This window comes from Vanellus vanellus (assembly GCF_965231255.1).
Source record: "Vanellus vanellus genome assembly, chromosome: 2".
NCBI classification, from domain to species: Eukaryota; Metazoa; Chordata; class Aves; order Charadriiformes; family Charadriidae; genus Vanellus; species Vanellus vanellus.
The window spans coordinates 158121485-158146792 of NC_138906.1; the positions used below are offsets into that span (position 1 = coordinate 158121485).

Below are 25308 nucleotides of genomic sequence, written 5' to 3' on the forward strand. Positions count from 1 at the left end.
CTGAAAAGCATTTTAAAGCATTAACAGATAGGGTTATGTCTAATGACCTGAACAGGTTTTCTAGTAGAGAGCAAGATGCTTCATCGATGTCTGGGACTTTCTCCCAGCCACACATCACATTCCCACTGTGGAGTGTAGAGGCCTTGGAGTCTAGAATAGCTGGGTGGGAAGCAGTTATTGCACCTGAACTCTAATCTTATTTGGGGGGAAAAAAATGAGTTGCTTTGCTTTTTCTTGAAAAACTTGCCCTAAAATGTTATGGTCAGCTGCTACCCGTGGCTGCTCGCCATCTGTATTACGTAGCAGTGATTTTTCTGTAGCAATGTCAGGGTCTGCATGAGAACTCCTCCTCTCTGTCTCCCACTTGGAAAGATTTTTCTGCTCACCAGTATGTACAGGGCAGGCCCATAGGTCTTACAGAGTGTTAGTGATATGATTCTTTGGCATGTGCCCCAGATTAAGTTAGCCTTTTACAGCTCTGGCTTTTCCTGCTTGTTTGCTCGTTTCCTGTTGCATGCCCTGCTCTCTCTGCCAGCAGAGCTCACCTCAGTTCGGGCTCCTTATCCCATTTGTCTGTTCCCCTTCCCCCAGAACTGTCCCTGCGCTTTTCTTCATGTGTGCTGTAGTGCATCTCACGTGTGCAGTGTCTCCCCTTTACTGACTGCTTTCTATTCTCCAGATTGCTTGGGATCCACTTGCGTCACGCTGCCTGTTAAATACCAGCCAAACAGTAGTTGGTAATGTAGCATCTTTTTTTCAATGTGGATTTAGGTCTGTGAGATTACCCACAGCACTTTGATTTCTCTCGCTGCTCTCTTAAAATGGTATTAAACAGGAATCGCTCTAAACATTGGTGACCCTTGTTGACGTAGGAAGGAGTGTAGAGAATATAGACACGTCCGTTAGCCTAGTTTTATGAAATTATTAGCAGCCTGTTAATAGACAGTTAGTTCATGAGTTTCTATGGAGTATCCACTATTCTTACATGCAGTGGCTTTCTAAACACATTGTAGCAACCTATAACAGTCAGGTTTGAAGATCAAGTTTGTTCATCACTGAGAGCAGGGGACCTTTCCATGGAAATTTCTCTGACATTGACCTAAAACTTCTCTTACTTCAAATGGTGCAAACTCCAGTGTAAGGATGGACTCTTTAGCTGTGTTTGAATATAAAATGGTTTGGTTGTTTCCTTTGTTCTTTCTTTTTCTTCTAGTTTATTTTTCACTGAAAATGCAAATGCAAGATTCCTGCAGTACCGTAACATAACATGAACCTTAACATTGGCAAAATTCTTGTGCATGAAATGACCATGATGTGATTGTTTTGGGATCCAGAAGTGAATCTGCTGACGCCTGTGCTTCTAAAATTCTCACGCTCTGTTAGTTTCCATGGTGTTAGAGATCATTGTGCTTCATAAAAATAATCAAAACATAAGGTACTTGTGGTGAGAGTGGGCATTAATGTATTGGCTAGAATGACACTTTGCAACCTGCTTAAGGAAGAGCTAGCGTGAAGGTCCGCTGGCTGAGGAAATGAGTGGGACTAAACTTTGACTCGCTATCTTGTTCTCGTCCAGAGAAGATAAGCTGTGTCAAGATGTTTTCTTGCAGATGCTACCTTCCTTTGCATATGAACTGTGGTTTTGTTAGGTCGCTCTCCACCTCACAGTGGCCTCATAATGGACAAAGCTGTGCCCTGTGTTGTAGGGACCCCGCATGAGGAATCAGACCTTGTTTTTCCCTTGCGAGCCCGTATATCTGTGAAGGTGCTCTTGGGAAGCAAATAGCAAACAGTTTTATATGCAGTGGAGGAGTAGCATTAGAATTGAGCAATCCTTAGTTCTTTATGGACATGAAGGAACAATCTTATCTGGATTTGAAATCCCCGAGAGTATGCCTCAGTCTCTCAGAATTTACGTTGTCTTTAGGTCAGAGTAAATTCCAAGTAAGGGTTGCAGGATTTTTCTTTTCTTTTTTTCTTGGTGGAGAATACAAGTGTAGAATGTCAAAGCCCATTCTGGAGATAAATGTCTCTTCACTGATGCTTGCTATACAAAAACATTTTCCAGCTATGAGAGAAGGAACTGTAGAAAACCAAGAGAGACCAGTGATCCATTAAGTTCAGTAATCCTTCTGTGTTGGCCTCTACCAGATGCTTCCTGTGAAGCTGCAAGAATTCCCTCATGATACCAAGCTGTTCACAGAGGATGTTTCTTTCTGACCCCAGGCATTTATCTGCCAGAAGCTGTTTGTTAACTTGTCTGCTTTGTTGCTACACCAACGTCTGTGGTACTAATTGGTGGCATGCACAAACTCAGCATAGGCACCAAAATTGCATCTTTCTTGGGAACGTTCTTTTCCTGTTGTTTAAAGTAAACTTGTATTTTGGGGTGTGTGAGATAAAATGTTTCAGATTCCCTTCCTCAAAAATACTAGCTTTCCTTTCCTTCAAATCCCTTGTTTAAGATTCATCCTTTTAGGAACAATGTTCTTTTTTATCTTAACTTATGCTTGTCTTCTATTATGTTGTGCTTCTTGAATTGTTTTATAGGTATTTTACCTTTCAAATAACAGTGAGGAAGATATGTATGTTTTCTTGAAGTAGGTGGGTAAATGGTGTCAGACTTTAGGTATTTCTTCTTCAAGTAATTTTGTTTTTTTTTGAAACAAAAAGGATTGGCTGGGTTCTTGTGAAATACTTTTCTGAAGACAAAAAAAAATGCATTTTGTGCATTATGCTCTTCAATCAATACCAAAATTTTGAGTAGAGGGGGTTGGATTAATTTTTTTGTTCTACCTTTGTGCTTCAGTAATTACAGTGTAAAAATTGCTTACAACATTTATAGCCAGCACCGATGAGCCCATTGCTGGAATACACTGGTTGGTTCTGAAGGCTGTTCTTCAAAGAAGCTGTCTGAAAAATCAGAATTTGGACATGTGACTTGTTTCAAAATCTGGAAAAATATGTCTTGTAATGAAAGATTTGTGTTCTTTTGTATTTATCCAAAAACCACCCTGACCATAGTCTTTAATCTTACAAAGTGGGAAGAAACAACTATGTGGGGTTGTTGGTATTTCCTAGCTGGAATTTTGACTGTAAAAAGAACACAGTGCAGTAAGGAGAAAGTAGCTATATTAAGCAGCGTGCTTTTGTTCTTTTTTGTTTTGGGTACTCAGTAAGATGAGTGCATCCAAATAAGTATCTTTGTTCCTCAACTTCTGGAGTTCTCGAAGGAAAGAGAAACCCATTAGGTGGCAGCAAAGGCTTTCCCGCAGCTGGGGCCGCTCCTCCTTCACCTGCTGTGGCACTACAGTAACTCACTCCTAGAATGGATTTAGAGGTGTTGGTGCCATATGACCGTACTCTTGCATTTAGTAACACTAAAATATAAATGGAGGATTAAGATTAATAGTGGAGAAAGACGATTCATATTATCAGATCGTAGGTTTTTAATGCTGTTTGAGACCAGGACGATCGACTGGTTTGACTTCCTGCATAATACAGATCATTGCATTTCATACAATTACTCTTGCATGAAGCTGGTATTTTGTTGTTGAACTACAGGGTATCATTCAGAGTGAAATCCAGTCTTGATATAAAGCTATCTTGCTGAATAACTGTCTTTAGTGCATTCTCATGGAAATGTACTGACAGCTTGCACCTGAACAGAAGGTTCTACACTGGACAGTCTTGGTTTTTGTCACGACTCTTGTGAATGCTCAGATGAAAACTGCACAATTTTTATTTCTCAGGTAGGTGGTATTCACATAGTCTCGGATTTCAAGTACATACATACATATGTATGTATGTGTGCTTATTTCTGCTTTGTTCTTATGTATTTTCCTAAGGAAGCAGGTAATTTTCTCCCCCAAAGGTCACCATGAGTTAGGGAGGTTTGCAGTCACCTGGTGGGTTACCTCATGTACCCGTATTCACTATAAATTTCTCTGTGTCCTAGACCTCATAAATTCTGCACAGTCTTCAAAATAGATCATAAACTGAGATTTAAATGCTGTATAGACCTTTTTGCAGACCCTCTGCACACTAGTGATGTTAACCTTGAGAGAATGAGTGAGCTTACAGCCGTAACTTATAGGCTTGAAATTGCTGGGTGAGGTTCTTTGGCCTCTACTATGCATGAGATCAGAATAGATGATCCTAATGGTCTGTTCCAGCTTCAAAATACTATGAAGTACTGCAGAGGTCTTGTGTGGGCTCTTTAGCACAAAGATAAATCAACTTCTTTGAAGAAAAGCCAGAGAGGAATATTTTATCTGAATAATTTACTGTATGAAAATATTCTCTGTAGTATATTAATCTGTCATTTTCTTATCGTCATATTTCTGCCGCAGAAATGTGGCAATAAGAAAATACCTCTAACTCCTGTTTAAATGTAGAGGCATACAGTATATATAGAAAGTAGTGTGGGCTTTGAAGAACCCATTCTGAAGGCTTTAATTTTTATCAATTTGAGTAGATCAGTATTTAGCTTTCAGTGATTTAATTGTGTGCCTAAATAACTAGGGAAGGAGGAGGAACCCACAAAAGTAGAAAAAAGTCTGTGGTTGGCAGCATTCAGAATGATTAATAATATAAAGAAATTGTATTTCTTTTCTTGATTCTTTCAATTAGGGGAAGATTTATCTGGATTAAAAGTAAGCATTGTGCTGACATGTTCTCAATGTTTGGTCAAAACACGAAAGAAGCTCTTATGTAGATATGATAATTCTGAAACCTTCATCCTGATCCCCTACCAATAGACACAAGACCCTCGTCTCTTTTTTTTTTTCTTTTTCCCCTTCTTTTCCTTTTTCTTCTTTGGTCTTCTCTTCAAGAATTCAAGAACTTGTGACTTCTTTACTTTTTTTTTAATACTCAAATAACTTTTTTGTCAGTGCATGTAGAATTAATTATGAGAGGTTTTTAATAATTTCAGCTAAAAATATTAAAAAAAAGAACATTAAAAATGCATTCTAACTTAAATCCAGGTTTTATGACATGTTTCCATTTACACCAATGTTATATAGCACAGTGACACTCTAGTGAAGATGAAGATTATGATATGTACTGATTAAATTCCAAGATTTTAAATGGGAGCGTCTGCTTTATCAGTCAGAATCACGTGTAAGACTTGTGTTTTCCTTCTGATTGCTGACATTGAGACCTATGAAAAATTTCATTCTTTGGAGGACAGGCAGAGGTTGGTTGTCCAAACTGTAGATTTAGATCATATTTTATTATAATTTTCATGTATTTTTTTGCTTCCCTTCTCATTTTCTTTCCCATTTTATCTCAAGAAGAACAAGGAACTCATAACATTATTATATGAAAGTGATAAAACAAGTTAAATGCTCCAAGTCAGATTTTGCTGAGGCCTTGAGGGTAGGAAGAACTGTGCTTTCAAACTGGCATTGCCACTGTGCGGCCTTGGGCAAGTCATTAAAGGCATCAGTTTCCCATCTATAAAAAGAGGTGTCAGGAGTGTTTCAACACAAGATGTATGAACATCTGAATATCTCAAACTCCTGTGTAAATATTCACTTCTGTTGTTGCTTGTGTCTTCTGTGCTCGTGGAAATCGTGTTGCAAGAGTCTAGAAATAATTTGAGTTGTTTGTAATGGTGGTAGGTGATTGGAAAAGGTAGGAGATAGATAGCCAGGAAAAATATGTGTGCAGGGGAAATAAAATGCAGCAGAAAACAGCCTAGCAAAGATGTCATCTTTACCTTTAGTGGATTAACAAATAGGAAGTATCACATCTCCAAGAACCATTGTAGGTCATGTGAAATGGTTTGAACTACTAAAATATACACAGGACACTAAGTGAAGATTTGCACTTAGATGAAGTTTGAGTGGATCCTTCAGCCTTGTCTACAGGAGGATATTCTGACATTTATTAGCAGGTCAATAAATAATACTACGTGAAGAGAGAACATATTACACTGATTCAAAAATGTGCTACTAAAACTGCTTATGGAAAGAAAATTTACTAGTGAAACCCAGAGTCCAGCAAAAAAGTCAACTGAAGTCATAGAGGATCCACTCCATCTCTAAATAAACAGTTCAACCTGTTTGACAGAGAACCTTGTATTTTCTTTCTTCGTTAGCTTTGTTTCAGTTTTCAGGCACTGAATCTTCTGTTTCTGTCTGATAATTAAAGAGCCCAATATGTTCAGAAGTCTTCAGGATGATAGTGGTAGATTATGAGCAAGTTACCTTTAGCGTCTCAAACTTTGCAAGTTGAGCTGCTTTATTCAGTCTTGATGTAAGTCACACTTTCCAAGCATTGAGTAATTTGGGTTGCTCTTTCTTTGAAATACTGAAAGGGCTTATTGAAGGAAAATGCAATTAGCAGAATTTAGTCTCATGCTTGTTGGTCTAGAAAGAGCCTTTGCCCGAATTATGCACTATGTGCCATATAAAGACGGGGATGAATCTGCAAAATTGTCAGCATAGAATCAGTCCCTTTTACAAAAAAAAAAAAAAAAAAAAAAAAAAGATTAGAACAATCCCTGTACCCCTCTTTAGACATTGAACAAGGGTCTGTCATTTACCATGAGCATCATACAGTACAATCCCTGCAGGGCATACAGTGACAGCCAGGTAACCTGCCGTCACTCACACTGCTGCCCCCTCCACCCCTTCAGGCATTGTCTGCGTTAGGGTAGTTCCCAAACTGTGCACTACATAGCAGTCACTGTTAAGGACTGGTGAGCTTACGCTTTTTTTTGCTATTGTTGTTTCAGTTTGTTTTTTTTTTTGTGTTAATGGACCTTTATGTCAATAAAAGTAAATTAACAGCCATGAGTCTGTTAGAGCTGCTATTATATAAAAGGATGGGGGAAAGTAGGCAGTGACCCTCAAAGATTGTAATCACCAGGAAGATATCACTTGCTAATAGAGAAGGAATCAAAAAGCAGGCTAGCAAGTGCTCAGAGAAAAAAAAGATCAGGAATGGGGTAACTGGTTGAGGAGGAAGAGAAGGGGAGAGAAGCAAGTGGCAAAGAAACGTGTAATGGAGAGGTAAGAATAAAGCCACAGCAAAAGGATTAAGCAGAACACTACACTGATTGTGCTCTAGATGATGAAAAGTATTTGAATACCTTCCTAATGATGTTTCCTATGTAAGCAATTTCTGTAGTTTCCACAAAGGTGTTAGCTTTTCCAAATGGGAAGAGTAGTCTGGCATACAAATGGAAGGAGGACTGGTTCCTGTGGCTGAAAATGAGGAGAGAGATATGGTTTTTCTGATTAGTCTGACGCTAGAGTTGTTCAGGATATATGTGTGTGAACCTCCTTACTTTCTTGACATTATCAACAAATGCTATAGAGTGCTCTGAAATATGCATGTGCTGTAGCACTCAATAGAAGGTGACAATCTCAAACTGCTCCATAAATTACATATAATGAACTTTCTTATTAAAAAAGATTTAACAAGGAGCCAGCTGGCTTAAGGAGAAAGTGGCAGATGAAAAGAACACAATTCAAAGAAGTGTTCACACATTAAGGAAGTATTTTAACAGGCTTTCCCCAGACTGTAAGTGGGAATGGAATTATACGTTGCATGTAAATGTCAAGTGACAATAATATCTTCTGAGTTAAATCAACCTTGCAAACTCTTTCCTCTTTTTCTTAAGCAGATGAATAAAGTTTAACTTGTGATTTCCTTACTAATCATCTTAGTAAGCAGTGGGTGAGTAGACTTTTTACTGTATGGGTAGATTAATGTGACATTTTCATAAGAGATTTTTTTTTTAAAGTTTATTACTTGTGGGTGTGGGTCTAATTCACAGCTGTTTTTTCAGTGAATCAGGTATGCCATCACTCATTCAAATTCTGTATTTCTTCGGTATTTTTAGACTAATTTTTTATCCATGCTTTGTTGGAGTTGTGCAGTCTGTCCTGATGTCTCAAGGTAATCTCAAGTTAATCAAGACTTCTCTTCCACCAAACGTCGTTACTTTAGTGCACAGACTTGGCCCAGTCACTTTTATAGAAAACCAGATTTTAAATTGAACAAAATTCAAAAGCATGTCAGTATAAAGGGGAGAAAATTCTCTCAACTAGTACGTTTCAGCTATGCAAATCTCAAGCATAGTCCTATGGTTCTGGATTTAGTTTATTGTAATAAGACAATGTCTGGTAGCTATGTGATATAGTGTACCGGTTCTGTTTAAGTACTGAACAGAGGGAGCCTTCTACTTCTGTCTAGTTACACACTTGGTTTCAATTTATATTCCCGTTTTTTCAAAACTGCTTCTTTAAATGCCGTGAGGCCCCCACAAAACTACTTCTTTCCTACTATGGACAAAGATAACCGGGTTATCTAAAAAACATGCTGAGAGACCGTCATCTGTGGTGTACTGTAAGCCATCAAACAAATTCCTGTTTCCTCTCAAAATCATAAATACTTGTGCATACGTGAGAGACGCAGCCAGTACAGAATTGCATTGCCCTTTTTTGCACAGAGATGTGCATTGTCCACATGATAACACAGTAGCAGCTCCTCATAGTAGGAGAAATTTTTGTATGAAGTTTGTGGGAAATGAAATTCCAGCAACGGAAAGATTTAGCTCTGTCACTTACCAGTATGCAAGCAAGAGAATGAATGCCACATACCAGCAATTCATGCCAAAAAGGGGAGATCTGCCAATTCACAGAAGAGGTTTTCTGCAAAGGAGGCCTGCTAGAGGCAGAATGAATTGCTGGTTTTCATTATGCTTGCAGTTTGTGTCCGGTCTTTGCCTTTGCCTTGTCTGTGTTGGAGGATTAGGTTGTGGGGTTTTTTTGGTTGTTTTTTTTTTTTTTTGTGTTGTGTTGTTTGGGTTTTTTTTGTCTTATTGAGGAATTATGGGCTCTGAAAGCCCTAGCTTTAGTATCGCTGCATGGTTAGCACTTCAAGTACCGTATCAATATGTGATTCGTGCTGAATTGGATGGTTTGTGTGGGGAACATCGCTTGACCTTTGATTACATGAGACCACAGTTTTCTAGACTCCTTTAGTTTAACCTTGGTTGTGTTCTGTCTGTCAGCTCTCTTCAACAGAAACAAAAATAGCCGAAGCATATGGAATTATCTACATTTTCGACAAACAATTAACTTTGGAGATGACATTCATAGCTATTTCTACTAACCTTCCCATATCTGATACTCTAACACACCAGTGTTTCTGATTTAAAACCCCAAAAGTTTCCGCTGTTAGCTGTATATTATGAATCCGATTTATCTTTTGTTTATTCCTTTATGTATGTGGACCAGTGTCAGCTCTGTTGTAAGACACATCACTGCTCTGTCCGCAGCGGTGTAGAACGTGGCGTTGCCTGCCAGCCAAATTTGTCTAAAAAGCGGATTGTTTTTCCACCCTGAAGTTCTTGCTGCGGCAGCTGCAGTAGGGCTGCTGCCCCGGCTAGTCAGCTCAAGTCCGGCCTCGCGCTGTCTGGGGCTACCGATGGGCTTCTCTGCGGTCTGAAGTCAGCAGTGCCAATGGCTGTGGGAGCAGAAATATAAAAACTTAGAACAGAGACTGTGTGGGTTCAGAGAAAACCAAAAAGTTATGTTTGGAAGTATCTAATCAAAACATTTGACATTTTAAAAAACAGACATATTTTGGCATTTTTCCTCCCCCAGCTGTTTCATTTTATGTGAATAATGTAACAATTTTGGTGCTGGAAGTGCATTCATTTGTGTCCGCATGAAGCTGTCAGTTATGGAAGCTTAGTTTGGATTCTGTGTTCTTTTTGTGTGGCAATTAACTATGACCACTGAACTGAGCCGAAATAAGTTGGTGCTGGATTGTCTTGAAGTGAAGGAGTGTCTTGCTTTTACCTTCCTGTTTGTATGTGCCCTGCTGCTTTAACTTGTGCTGGAGCCCGTGCACACTGCAGTCTGCTAACTGGGCATTGGAAAGAACAGCTCTCTTAGAATCATAGAATCATAGAATCAGTGAGGTTGGAAGGGACCTTTAAGATCATCAAGTCCAACCATTAACCTACCCTGATAAAAACACCACCTCTTCTAAACCATGTCCCTAAGCACCTCATCTACCCTTTTCTTAAACACCTCCAGGGATGGTGAATCCACCACCTCTCTGGGCAGCCTATTCCAATGTTTAAACATTGGAATAACATTGTCTTGGTTTTAGTGGGACCAGTTTGTTGGGTGGTTCATGCACAAGCCCCAGTACTGACAGCTGTGAGGCATGACGGGAAGATGCGATGAGGGACTGAGCGCCAGACTGCCTCTGCGCTGGAGCTGCAGCCTGAGCCGCCCTGCGAGCCGACTCTCCCGTGCTCCTGTGCTGCGGCACGGCCCCGTTTGCTGCCAGGCCGTGGATGATCCCCCTCGTGACTCCTGGTGCTTGTGCTGCCGCATGCCGCCTGTGCAATTAGGTATATCTGCACCAGACTCGGGTATTATGGTAGCTTGAGCCCAGAACTCAGATACTCATTTACTGAAACATTATATTGGATTAAATAAGCTCTGAGGAGAGGTTGTTAGCTTGGTCTCTGAGCTAGGCCGCCTCCGATTCTGGACAAAGAAGTAATGTCTCTGAGAATTTTGAAGGTCTTCAGTGAAAAGGGTTTATTTTCTTATCTTTATTGATTTTTTTTTTTACTGAAATGTCTTTCCAACCCATTTCCTGTTTCCACCAAACGGAGGAAATTCTAAGTAACTACTGCATTTAGTTTAATGAAGGTGCACTTTGAATGAGCTTCTCTGAGATGAGAAATATAATGGGTTCATTAACACAAAGTTTTATTTGTGAAAAACTTAATGGTATTGTTTACTGCTGGATAATAGCAATCATGCCTTTTTCTAGAGACAGACTTGCACTTCACACTAAAATATTTATTTTTCCAATTGTTGATGCCATTTAAAGTAAGAGAAGAATTGGATATTGACAACAGAAAGCATTAACGCTGATGGTTTGTAAACAAAAAAGAGGTGGATTATCTCTGTGGAATTTATAATGTGCAAGTAGAGATTTTGTGTAATACAGAAGAAATGTGCTCCTTAGAAAAAATTCTAGCAAGTCGGAAATTAACTTTTAAGAAAAATTTTGCTGGTATTACTTTCCAGTGGAAATCGTAAACAAAGCAGCCTGTGACCCTTTCATGGAAATTGTAAATGCCCACTAAAAGTCTTGAAATAAAGTACTTCATTTGAAATAGCAGTTTTAGAAAGTGTTCTGGGGGATCAAAGAGTAGCAGTTACAACACCCTAACAAATAGGTCACTTATTCCTTGAGAGGGAGAATATTTCAAGAAAATTTTTGCCCAGATTCTAATGTCACCGTATCAAGTTCTGAGAGGAGAAAGTGGGTAGAAGGAGGACAGCAGTAGACCCCTTGGTTTTAAACATACCCAGCCCTGCCATCTCTGGTTCTGAGGAAGGCAAGGTCAGCAGCAGCTCGGGGCTCTGAACCACGCTCTGTTGTGTGGTGTAGACATGCCCACGCCTCCACAGGCAAGGAGCTTGTTAGTCATAGGAAAATCCTTTCCCATTAAAATTATTAGTGAATGTTGTTTTCAGCCTTAATTTCATCATATGTAGAAATCCATGGAGAAGAGAGGGAGATACATATATAATTAGGAAAATAGAGGAGGTTTTGCTATTTATTTTATGAGAGATTGGTCAGATTTCTGCGTGAAAATGTCTTGTACTTGCTTAGAAGATACAGGTGTGGTTCCTCTCACTTTTTCTTGGCAACCAAGTTGGCTTAGGAAGTTATCCCCCCCCTCGCCCCCCCCCCCCCCCCCCCCCCCGCACTACAGTTTGCCACCCCCTCAAATGTACTGGAACAACTGTTTGCATATCTGCACTTCACATTCAATTACTGGAATACCGTGGGTTTAGGTGGTTTTTTTTTGGTTTGGTTTGGTTTTGGAGGACAGAATGCTATTTTTAGCCTGGATTGTTTCATTAATCCAATTTATAGTATAACCCTGTGAAAAGCCATATTATCCTGGCTGAGGGGCAGCAGAGGAGGAATATAGAGGAAGAGCGAGGATGAGCGCCTGGGGAAATGACCTGTGAAACTCCCTTTGTTGCCAAAGAGAAGGTACATGACCCTCAGCCTGGGTGTTTTCTTGCTGCTTGTCTGTCAATGTAACGTGTGTTTCTGTTCTTCTTGGGCCTGTGGATGTAGAAGTGTTAGGGAATGCCGATTTCCTCATTTCTTGAACAGAGCACGGTGGTTCTGGATGGACATCGCCATAATGCCAAGAAACTGCTACAGAATTATGACAGAGGAGAGCTTGAGTTTCTTCTCAAAACTGTTGCATCTTGTAAATGTTACTCCTCTTTTCAGTGCTCCTGCTTACTGGTTGCAGTGTCTTTGTTAACTTTGGTCTTTCTGCAAAATTAAGTAGATGTTAATTGGTAAAATAAAGATTAACCTCATAGTGACCTCGGAATTTAGTAAGCAGGAAAGAGGTGTTGGTCAGGTGCTGATCTCTTTTGTCTGAAGACAGGGAAGTAGCCTGGGAATTGTATGGGCCTTAATATTTAGTTAAGCAAGCATCCATTTTTATTTGGGGAATTGTGTATGTACTACATGTCTTCACCTCTTGGTGCTGTATGTGTGGCACCAAACACAGACATTACAGTAGCAAAAAATATGTAGATATGATAGACTGCTTTCTCTTTCTGTTCCATAGCAAACTCTGTTCACCCCTATGAGAGATTAGTTGATGTCTTTTGATTATTTGTGTGCCTGAGCCTAAGTTAAACCATCTCTATATGTGTTGAATAATATTTTTCTTTGCATTTTATACAGCAAAGCACGTCAGCACATGTTGGAGTGTTTTGCTAAATCAAACTCTCTGGGAGAACCCTGTTTATTTCATTAGGTATTACCACAGTGTCAATAGGTGTTCAGAAGTATTGCCTTTTTTTACCTTGCAGCCTGCTTGGATATTGTGCCAGAAATATCTGGTGAGATAGATCTTTGTTACCGATTTCAAGCCTAAACTGGGATCATTATGCCTTTTTCGCCTTCCTCTGGTAGTCTTGAAGAAAAAAAGTAGTTTAAGGAAGTTGCTTTCAAAAGCACTGTTGGCTTAGTTCTGCTTGCAGTGGAGTTTAAGGGAGTTTCATGTTGAGCAAAAGTTTCATGATTACTTTATTATAGAATAATATAGTAAGTTATTTTCAAAAGTGGTTAGTAATACTGGGTGCCTCAGCTTCTCTGTGCCCACTCTGAGATGACTGTTTTCAGAGTCAGTGCAACACCCACTCGCTGGAAATGCTGGCCTCTTGAGATGTTTCAAACTGGGCATTCAGCAATTGAGATCTTTCAAAGTGGGCATTCAGACACTGCCATGGTCTGTTTCTGTTGAAATTCTGACTCTCTCTACAATATAATGTACCTGAGTTTCATTTCCATAGGATTGGCAGGAGCCTCCTGGGTCACTGAATCTTGTCTCTTCCCATTTCACCCTGTCATAGTCTATAGGGAAATGGCTTGTAACACGAGATAATTTTTTTTGGCAGCAGTGGTCTGTAATTAACAGATACTCTTGGCTCATCTTACTTTAAAAAAAATAAGCAGGGAGAAATGGCTAATAGCAGATTTTTTTCAGTTGCTTGCTGAATAAAACAAATGTTTAAATCCAGACTGAAAAGCACAGCCCTTTCCAAAATAAAACCTCAGAAGACTTCACTCAGGTACAGAAAAATGCTTGACGTGAATCAGAAGCTGAATAGAAAATCAGAAGCAACTCTTGAAATCATTCACAAGCAATAGTTCTGGTGCAACTCTGGGCAGGCAACTAGTGGTATTCTTCTGTGCTGGCCTTTCCTTTAAAAGTTCTAGTAGTTCTGTCTCCCACACTTCTCTCACTTTTATTCCTTCTACTCAGATATTTTCTTTGATAGAATATAGGAAACTTGGATTCAACTTCCTTCTTTGCTTGAGAGGACTTGAAGTCACTTTCAACCCTCTTCCAGAAGAATAGTATAGAGATGAGGTTGTCGGATATTGAGGTATATCATAGAATCACAGAATGGTTGAGGTTGGAAGGGACCTTTGGAGGTCCCTCTTGTCCAAGCCACCTGCTCAAGCAGGGCCACCTAGAGTAGGTTTCTGTTTCTCTAATTGATGTAATTTCATTTTGTAAGACATACCTACTTTTCACCGGAGTGCTGCTATCTAGGTGAAGGTATTGGTCTGTAAAAACCACCCATGCACTAACTCTGTGTATATGAAAGCTTTCTGTGCAAGCAGAATGGCTTTATTAGGCGACAGTGAGGGAAATCCAGCTCAAAATACTCTACAGCCCAGTTAAGGCATTTCCTGAGAAGCTGGAGGTTTCTTTAGACCTAGCTTCAGCAGTAAGTAACTTCTGACTGTTGCACGGAGGGGAATTTTGCAATTACTGCCCTGAGTTCCCCTTTACTCCACCAATTGCCATTCCCTGTATGGTTGTTGGCCCTCTAATCAGCAATAATTTTTCTTCTCTTATGAATTGCAGTGGTTAGTTCCCTATACAAAGGGTTCTGTGGAGATTTTTGGGCATTCCACTTTCAACCATTTCTCTGGTTTTAATGTGAAGACACCTGCATTCCGGAGATCAAACTGTTTTTCTCCTGTATTTTGCTGTTCCTTTGCATTGCTTCTACTTTTTCTTAGTTTAGAATTTTCTAATACTAGCATCCTGCCTTTTTTGCAGCCTAACAGATAAAATATGTTACAGGTCAGGGAGACGAGATTTTGAAAGAAATCTCCTTTGGTGAGAGTTTTCTGAGGAGCTGTCCGTGTATCTGCAGGAGAAAGAGTGAAGATGCACCCTCAGTGCTGCAGAAGGAACCGATCTCCTGTTTAAATTCCTGTTGGTCTGTATAGTCTGGAGCACCATGGCAGGGTTCAAGTATATCTAGACATAGGAGGGAAAGTAGATAGTGGTCTTCTACGTAGGTCTGTATCCTCTCACTACTGAGCATGTAGACAGTAGAGGGACATCTTGCTACTGTCTTCTCCAAGTATTTTGTGAATCTATTTTTAAAGAGTGTGTTGATTGTTTTTTTTCCAGATTTATTGTCCAACTTAAATTACCAACAGTTTTGAGTAGACTAAAACTGGGGGCACAAGGGGATGTCTTAGCACTTTTGGTTTTGAAAATGAAGTACTTGCTAAAACCGGCATAAATGCTTAGCTGTATCCTGAATTAAGAACGTATGTTCTCGTCCAGAAGATGGAATTAAATCAAGAAGTCTGGGAGCTTGTGTTCCTCCGCTGTCAGCAGTAACTTGAAACCTGCTGGCAAAGTGTGTATTTTAGCTGCTGCTGGTGCATATGAAGACAACTGTCTGCTACTGCTGTTGCTATTGGCTCAAGCGACAGATGTTTGTGTTATGTGTGTTTTAAAAGTCTGAAATCTACTGACAAAATTTGTGGGCGATGGTATACCATTCCTTCTCTGCCTTGAATGATAGAAGAGCCTGATAGAAAAAACAGCGTGTAGCCTTAAAATTCAAAGCAACCTAATATGTAGTGCAAGAGGTAGAACGGACCATGTCCACTTTCTTGAAATTGAAAGTTTGACTTTTGTTAGCCAATACTATAAAGATATGAAAGTATATATCTGTATTTATGTTAATCCACGTTGTCTGTGCTTAAGCATTCATTTTAAGTCCTGTTATATTTGTAGGCTTAGAGCCTTCCTGTAATTTCATGGTGTCCCAGACTGTTTTGTGTTTGAGATAGTCTGTGGTGGAAGTGAATGCTTATTTGGATTGCTGTGTATTGGCTGTGACAGCTGTAATACTCTAAATAAGCAAATACCGATGTTGTAACTTTTGCACAGAAAAAGAGGGAGTTGTGAAAAATCTTTAGAAATTTTGCTAACTTGTGGATGCATACAGAGAACTGAAGTAAATATGAACTCAGATGTTAGAAGGAAATGCAAGTTCTGGATAAATCGGTGGCATTTTAGATGAGTCTTAATATAGGAAGCATTAATGCAGCGCTGACTTGACTCTATCCTGTTGTTGTAACTTCTGTTTTAACACTGTGGGGTTCATGACACGTAACCCAGCCCTGATTGATTACAGTTTGAATCAGCAGTAAGGCATCTGGGCATGATCGGTTTGGTCTCTTGTTAGAAATGAGAAATTGAACACTTGCTTGTGTCTTTATGTAATTTTGTTGTTTAATATTTAGGGGGATTTTTCAGAATAACATCCCTGTTTTTATTACAAAGAAGAGATCATAAAGTCATGTGAGCTGGAGTTCATAATCCTGAATTTGTGCGTATTCAGCCAGCTAATTTAAACATGATGCATGTGGGCCTTTGAAAATGAAAATTATGGCCTTGAACTGTGCTTTCTGTGAGTAAAAGATGTAATCTCTGGGTGGTGAGGGTAAGGACTTGTGGAGAAATGCTTACTAAACTCAACATATTTAGCGTAGATAACAAGGAGACAACTACAGTATGCAACTTTGATGGTATTTTGTGGCAGTAGCTAAAAGCATATGCAGAGAGTTTGGAATGCATTCCTTAGATATGAATTAGAAACAAGATTAGGATAAATTTTGATTAGATAACAGAAAGGCACTGATCCAGCACTTGTGAAGCGTTTGATTTTGGTGTTGAGCTAGGTTGTTGGCCTGCAGCGTGAAAGGTTTGAGTACTTTGGAGAGTTAGCTGGCTTTGGAGCTGGAGTCTGGCTGGAGGGTATTCAGCAGATAACGTGGTCACGGTCTGCTGGGAGAGAGACGGTGCCTGGAATCCCCTTACCATGAATCTCTACCGCCTCCCTCACAACTGAAATAAAAGTAGCATCGGGAATTGCAGAGTGGATAACGGACAATGCCTTTTGAATCTTTCAAAAGCCCGATATAATTATTAAATTTTGATTCTTCTTGATATTATAGTGCTGTTAAACTAATGGGTTGGTGGGATTTGGGAGAGTGAGTTGTGGGATGGTGGTGAGGAGAGAGAAGTCTTTCTTTTCTGATTTCTTGTTCCCTAGTAAGATCAGGTCAACGGGCATGTTCTGATTAGTCTATGGTAGAGTCAGTTGTAAGGAGCCATTGAAGGTGCTGGGATCCCTGCCTTGGTGAACTATGAAACTTTACATCCCCATACAGTCACCCACAGCTTCTCATCATGTACATCCAAGCTCTCTGGTCTGCATCTGCTCCTTACCAGAGAGGGCAGAAGTGCTCTCAGCTCACTGGGGGACGGGAGAGTGTAGTGAGAGCAGAGGATCAGTGCGCAGTGGGTTATTGCAGTGTGTAATGTGGGATGACAAGAGGTTTTTAAAGGCAAATAGAGTAACCTGTAATGTAAGTTCTCTTTTAAATCTTGTTTAGGAGATGGGGACATGAGTAGCTGGGAACATCACGGGAGACTTCCTCTTAGCTCTCAGCACCTTAGACTACAGATTGAACTGCAGATAGAAAATGGACTCAAGTACCTGTCAAAGGGCACAAAGAGGGGATGGACAACAACTGACCTACATACAGTCCTTCAGATCAATCTTTATGTCCATAATGCCTTCAAGAGTGGGCTATGGTCATGCGTTAGTGACTCATTCAGTGATTTCCCAGTATATATAACATACTTAATGTGCATGAAAGAACAGCAACAGGAAAACAGCAGTGAACATCACTGAGACTTAAAACAGGCAGGTGGATGGGTGGAACCGTCAGGACGTGAAGAATGTAGGGCAGGATGTAGTCACATATAAGGTCCCTCTTGCCTGAGCTGTCCCCCACCTCTTTGAGCTTTATTTTAATGCATCTCTCAAGCTGCAATGTTATTATTCTTTATCTGAAGCTTTTTTTAACTTTTAGGAAAGATGGCATTAATACAGCTCTCTTGGTGTTTAACAAAGCACTTCTCTTCCTGTAAAAAAAAAAAAAAAATTAAGCCACTGTAGTTTCTTTATGTCATGGATATGATTCATTTTGGCCATGGGAGGAGAATGACAGTTACTTGCTACACAAACCTTTCCTGTGATTCATGGAGTGCCGTTTGTGTCAGCCTTGAAGGAGGCACTTCATATGCTTCCCAGCAGGAAGGAAAAAAGACCATGATCATAGTTACCAGATAGGATATGGAAATTGGGAGGGAAGGAAGGGAAAGGGGAGAGGGAAATGCTGATTATTCAGAAGAAAGTTGCTGGAATGCCAAGATTCTGTCTGCAATATCCATTCATCTACTTAATGAAAAACTGATACGTACCAAGCCTATATATAATTAAGGGAAACATCGTGACTGTAATTGCCATGTTCACAAAATAGTATGGCTTATTATATAACTTTTTTGTGTAAATATATCATAGCGCTTTTCCTTCTGTCTCCTGGATCCGTTGCTGTTTCATATGGTATGAAGCTCCTATCCCTGAGTGATGTGTTTCAGCAACAGTTTCAGGTTTTGCTCTCAAGCTAAGACGGACGTATACCGTGCTTTATGTTAGCTTTCTGCAGAGACAGATTTTTGTGCTGTCAATTACTGATATAGTTAGCAACTTAGGAAGTGCACTAGCTTGCCAGATCAGAAGACATTTTCCTTTCTTCACAAAAAAAGTAATTTAAAAAGCTATACCACAATTTTCATCCTAAAAATAGCAGCACAGATTGGCTACTTAAACTGCTTGTAAAGAAGAATACTCCATGAAATGACAACCCCTACTGCTGCACGGTAGGCTTTGGGGCTCTCTCACAGCTTCCAGCTGCTTCCAGCTGTTTTCTCTATACCTGTAAACTGCAGTGTAGGAATAAATGGGAGTAGGAGAAGTGGAGTCTTATGTTTGCTGATTCCTTAATTTCCTAACTGGCTTAGGGACTCATGGCTGGCTACCCTCCCGCAGTTGGCAGTGTTTGGTGTGGTACATGCACCTATGTCAGGAGGTACAGCTGTGGCTGCTCAGCCCTGTATGAAGAGTCCTTGCCCAGCTGAGCAGATGTACAGCAATGTTAGAATGGGAAGGGTGTAGGTAGAGGTGAAAGGAGTGAAATTAGGAGGAATGCAGAAGAGAATAAAAGTGGCTGTGAATTGCTAAGCCCGTGTCCTGTATTCATTGATTTTCACTGGCAATTAAAATTTTCCTGTTTGATTCACCAGTGCTGTTCAGTCTTCCATTATTTCCTGGGTTATAAACTGCTGTTTTGATTTTGCCGTAACTATGTTTATTGGGGATAAGGGGTCTAATTATAGCTGTGAACTATACTGTACTGAGGGGGCATTTCAGTTTCTTCTGACTATTTCTGAGGCAATGTGATGAGTCATGAAATATAACTTTTGCAGAAAATATCCTGATTGCCTAACGACTAGGTGTTGGTAGATGAAATTACACACACTCTCTCTTGTTCATATGAAACTAGGGAAGTGTATTTCTGAGTAAGCTGTTTGTTCAAGTTACCCAAGAAATGTCAAGGTTTACAGTTGCAAAATAGGAAAATGTATGTTTGAGGAGCTTGAAAACACCTGCTGTGCCTTACAGATGCTTTAGATATTCACAGCATTAATTCTTGTCTTGTATCTGTAAAGAAAATAATACAACTGGTCATCCATGTACAAAACTTCTTGTTTTGCAGATGATGTAGAGGATGTTAACAGCATGGAAAATGTCATGTTAGAATATGCTGCAATGGACAGAGAACTTAATCATTATATGCAAGCAATTGAAGAAACTGTAAATCAGGTAAACTGCCACTCTATTAAAGTTATGAAAATATATCCTTATTTAAATATTAACTTCTAATAGATACAAATGTTACATTAAATCAATACATAGTTGGAAAGAGGTCTTTGACAGGTATAAAATACTAACGTTGCCAGTACACCTATTAACTTTTCTTCCTAGCAAGCACACAGTGTGATACAGTTTATAATTCCTCCCCACCACACTCTTGCACCAGTTGGAATACGGGATGAATAGTGCTTTGGGAATGAGTGAGGACTGTGTAGGTAGGACATCGTAGTCTCACATGGTACCTGCTTCATGAATTGCGGGAGATGGAAGACGCGTAATGCACGAGGCAGCTGATTTCAGGAACAAACAAGTGGTTGTGGCAGCGGGGAACCGATGAAGCCTGGTTTCCAGTGTCTTTCTGCCGCTGGTGCTTAATAAAGGGTGAGCTTGTTAATTGCTTGCTCAATTAACTAGGGTCTCGTTTGCTACCTGACCACTCCTATTTGCAAGAGCTGTTGCATCTCAGCCCGTTCCGGGGGTTTCTAGCTTGGCGCAGGGTGCCGCCGCGGTTGCGCAGCAGGTGCTGGGGCTATTTGGCTGAATGGCACGTGGCACAGGTTACATGAGCTTCTCTACTTTCACAAACCGGGCTCCACGGAGGACGCCGTGGGTTGCAATCACAGAATCATAGAGAGGTTGAGGTTGGAAGGGACCTTGAAGATCATCTCATTCCAACCCCCGTGCCCTGGGCAGGGACACCTCCCCCGAGACCAGGTTGCTCAAAGCCCCATCCAGCCTGGCCGCTGCCGGAAGGCTTCTCCCTCCCTGCCTTCCGCGGACAGGAGGCGACGTCGGACAAAACCCGCTGTGTGTCCCCGCGGGGGCAGCGCGGCGTTGGGGGCACGGCCGGGGCCGGGCCGCGGCGGCGGCGCTGCGGACCGCCAGGGGGCGCCGCGGTGCCGCGTCCCCGCCGCCCGCCCCGCGCCGCCGCTCCCCGCTGCGCTGCCGCTGCCGCTCCGCCGTTAGCTCCTATTGCCTCGTCACCGCCGTCCTGTCAGCCCCCTCCGGGTCTCCGTGCCTGGCTCTCGGGCTCTGCGTGATCCGCTCAGCCCTGCAGCCGTCTGACCCCGCTCCCGGTGCGCTGCTGCTGCGTTCTCCCGGGCTGTCCCCGACCACTCTCCTGCAACAGCTCCTTCGTTTTCCCTTTCCCGATCGTCACAGCCTGGCCATTAGCAAGCGAGACATTGAAAGTGTAGGCTTTCCGGCATCCAGGCACTGAAAGAGTCCATTTCAGTGCAATCTATACTCCATCGCTTAATTTTTGGGCCACGTCGTGCTTGGAGAACTCAACTTTCTAAGTAACCTATTTCAGTGCCTACGCATAGACTTATAGGTGTCAGTTTTGTACGGATTTCTCCAGAACAGGCAAAAGCACATCCCTGATTTCTCTTCAAGATGTGAAATCTATGTTTCAAAGCATGAAGGTAGTAGAGCTTTTCAATTACACCTGTCTTGCTATTACCTTGCTTTGGTTTTTTTTTTTGCTATTTTTAAAACCAAAAAAGAGCAAAGCCATGCATTTTCCACTAATCCTATTCTGAGAAATGCCTATAGGGTTTTTATTTTGTAGAAAGGTTTTCCTTAAATACATTTTTTAAGTCCTCCTGAGTCAGATGGTTAACTGAAAAATCTTCATCCAGATAATTAAACATTACATGTTTAATAGGAGTTGAAAGCTATGTCTACATCAGCATCTGTTGGACAGCATTAAGTACAGTCAGTGTTCCCCATGCAGTCTTTAAATATACATTGCAACTCACATGTCACCGTAATTGCAGACCTGCTACTTTATATTTGTCAGAAACTGTATGGTTCAGAACTTTTTCCTTTTATTTGGAAGAGTCATGATTTTTAAAGCTTTCCTAGTGAAACGTAACATAGTCCTCAGATCATTAGAGATTAATGATGTATACCCAGACTTGAGTGAAATGTAGTAGGTTTATATTTTGATTGTAAGCTATTAACTAATTGATGTGTTATTGTTATAATAGGAATTTCAAGTAATTTTCAGCAATGTGAATTCCTTCACTATTCCTATGTGTCAGTAAAACACTTTCTTCATCCTTAGGAATATAAAGAGTAAGCCCGTGCCTGCACTAACAAATACTCAGATTTTTTTACTTCAGATGCATTCAGTCAGGATCTTTAAGTTAAGCACAGGTTCAACTGCTTGACTGAAGTGAAGATATTTTTGTGGGTTTTGGTAGGGCAAAGATACGGTCATAATTTTTAGGATTGGATTCAGCAGCATCTGTTGTGTACATATCTATGTTTGTGTGAAAAATAAATAAAGCTCTGGAAGGGTTGGTTTTCATTTTATCCCCTTTTTCCCCTAATGTACCTCATTTATGTTGTGTCAGAGACTCCTCCTTGCTTTGCTAAAACAAGCTCCTTCCCTGTTCTTTCGTTCCTAAGGTCTTAAAAATGCAGCTCCAAGACATTTAACACATATAAGAGTCTACGTGGATTATAAAGTCAGTAATGGCTAATCTGTTAGCCTCTAGCCACACTTCCCCTAGCTCCGTTTCCTACCTCGCTCCAGGGAATTTTCTGTACTTTCCACTGCCAGCATCCTGAACAAACCTTTCTGAGTAAGAGAAACAAATGTATATAGCTCTGCAGTAGAACAGAGGTACAATGTGTTCCCTAAAAAATAACAGCTAGTGCTTTGTTTTGAAGGATAGCTACATGCCATGCCTTGAGAACTGCCCAGCGTATCTCCAGTTACCTGTCAGAGACAGCTTAAAATCTGCTTCTGGGAAACAGATACTGTTGCTGAATTTAGGACTGCACCTGGGGGTAGCTGTAGAAAGCCTTGGGTTTAAAATAGCCTCCACTGGCTTGCTCCCTGGTTCCATCTGAATTCCTTACCTGAGGGCTTTCTCTGGGGAGCTGCAGCGGGTCATTCATTTTCACAAGCAGACTGTTTTTCATATAGAGCGTTAACAGTATTTATCTCAAGCTGCACAATACGTTTTATCTGATTGTTTTGTTGAGTTTGTATGTTGTCATTTTTTTCTGGTCTGTAGTTTCTTCGTACAGCAGTGAATCTGAAAGTATGTTATATTCTGCGTTTCACCTTCTAACCGCCTGCTCGTAGTGAAACGGCCAACTGGAAGTTAGCGAGATAAGGAGACGGTGCAGTTAAAATTCCTGTTTTATTCTTTTATTATGTGTACCTTTAAATGACATTGACAAAAAGATGATATTGTACAACAAAAGTATGTAATGTAACTAACTAGGAACTAGCATGAGATAGAGTCACATGTTTTTAAAAGCCAAGTTTTTTGTTGATTTAGGCTGCAGTAGGTGGAATGCAGAAGGTGAAACATATCAGCATCCTCTTCTGGTTGAATCAGCAGCCTGTTGAGCAAGAAATGAGCAGTTGAATCACAGTGTTTCCAACAATAGGCTGTGGGAAACCCTTTGTCTGTGGAAACTCCCTATGCCACTGGATTTTCTTGTACCTGTGTAATGACTGGACTCCTACTGCTGCTGTTTTTTTTTTTTTTTTTTCATTTTTAACGGGTATTTTTAAAACAAATTAGCCAATATTTGTGTCTTTTCCATGCAAAGTCCGGACAGCACTCTTATTTTTAATGTAACAACAACAAAAGACTGATGGAGTATCTCTTGCTGACTTCTTTATACTCTTGAAATGGACCCAAATTATGGGGATCCAGGCTGATTTAGGCAGCTCAAGTGTCCCCTACACTGGGAGAGGTCTCAAGTGGCCGGAGTGTCAGCATATTGTGCCTGCTCTCTCTCTCCCACTCTGCTCTCTAGATTAGCAGGGGTGTTGGCAGTGGACTCTGATCACTATCTCAGCTTTTCAAGCATTTGGCTTGTTTGGGACTGTAAAAGCTGGGGTAAATTTTCCAAAGGAGTCCCCTGACTTCTCAAATAAAATGAATCACGATGTTTTGTAGACCTTTCTTGAGAACAAGGAAGACATAACTAGCTTTCTAATGGTGCGTTACTCCCGCCTCTCTCTTCTTCTCCTGCAGGAAAAGAGAACCTGGGCTATTTTGTTTCTTTTGCAGATGAGAGCAAAGTGTTGAATGTGGTAATGGCATTTCTGGCAAAGATTGTTTAGTACTTCATCTTGTAAGTTACTGCTTGGCCAAACATCAGTCTATCTTACTTGAATCGTGTCTGCCTTTTGCTAAGCCAGAGCACTGTAAGGGAGGGTAAAATCTAAACCAGAGTGAGGTGAATGAAAAACATAGGAGAAATGTTTAAGAAAAAAATTAAGAGCCATGTTAAGGAAGGACTGAGAGTGGGAAGAGGCAGATGGAAAGGTAAAGGACATGGGCTTGGAAGTCATCAGGTCATATGGACAGATGGGGAACAGACTGGTTGAAAGAGTGCTGGGAAGGAGGTGGTGTTGAGCTGGAAGAAAAAGATGGAAATATTAGAAGTTGCGTTGGTGTTTGGGTTTTATCCCTACTTCTGCTACCGCTTTCCCATGTTGTTCTAGGTGAGTCATTTCTATCACCAGGGCAGTGGCTGCTGACATCTTTGTTTTCTGACCGTCCTGCATGGAAACTGATTTGAGCAATCGTAACTGTAAATTGGATCAAAGGTGATTATAGTTTGAACACAGGAAGTGAAATTAAACATATTCTTTGTTGCGTTTTATCTGTAAAACTACATGCAACTGATGTGTGTGTCTTGCATAGGGGTTGAAGTCTGGATGCATTGGTCATTCGTGCCTGTGTGGCTTCACACCTTGTCAAGTGTTCAGTCTTCCTTTGGCAAAGATGAGTGCGCCATGATCCTTATACAAGAGCGGTTTTGTCTCTACAGAATATACAGTAACTACTCTTACGTTTGTTTTGTATTTTTGATAATAGTTCCCTTTAGACTAGTAAGTTCACTGGGCAGGAGATAGGCAGGGGCCTGTGTTCACTTTGTCAGTAATTTAGAGCAGATTACTTAGTATTGGAGCCCATTATCTTCATGTGTGTAGGTTTTAATCCTGCAGAGGAATAATTCCCTTCAGTGATGTATGTCATATTCATTCCAAGTGTGCAGCTTGTGAGTGATCTATGGAGCATCTGCAGGAAAGCAAAGGGTCCTATTTAAAACTGCTGTACAGGAAAGTCCACGGGCTATGTTTGACTTGCAAACTCTTTAGAAGAATTCCAGTTTCTTCACTTAAAACTCATAATATAATGCTCCGGTGACATGGAAAGTCTTCCTTGATCTCAGAAAAATGGAAGGGACTTAAAGATAATGCATTTGTTACCCAGCTCTGCCAGCATAGCTGTGTTGGCCGTGGGTCCTGTTGGAGAAGGTTCTGCTGATATATCCAAGTCATCTCTTTTGACAAAGCAAACTAAACCAACAAAACACTTTCTGTAGTGGTAGCTCTACCTGCAGCGTGGGTTTTGAAGGAACAGCAAGGTAAACCAGGGGATGTGATTCCACCCAGTTGCCATCCTCCTGGGTGGCACAGCTATGGCAGCAGAACTGATGGGATGACCAAGTCCAGTCTGTGCGGCAGGCACTGACAGCGTCATCTGTGACCTCTGCCACCTGTTAGAGACAGGGCTGTGCTTCAAATTCAGATTGTCAGTTTTCTGTAGGGCTAAGTAATAGG

General features: G+C 40.8%; 1 protein-coding gene across 2 annotated transcripts in view; it reads left to right on the forward strand.

Moving 5' to 3' along the window:
* NSMCE2 (NSE2 (MMS21) homolog, SMC5-SMC6 complex SUMO ligase) overlaps window positions 1–25308 on the forward strand; it is a 133084-nt gene that overhangs the window by 11175 nt on the left and 96601 nt on the right. For both annotated transcript variants that reach the window (XM_082479667.1, XM_082479666.1), the window contains one exon: window positions 19546–19652. In XM_082479667.1, coding sequence (XP_082335793.1) covers window positions 19546–19652 — 107 coding nt within the window. The remainder of the gene's footprint in view (window positions 1–19545; window positions 19653–25308) is intronic.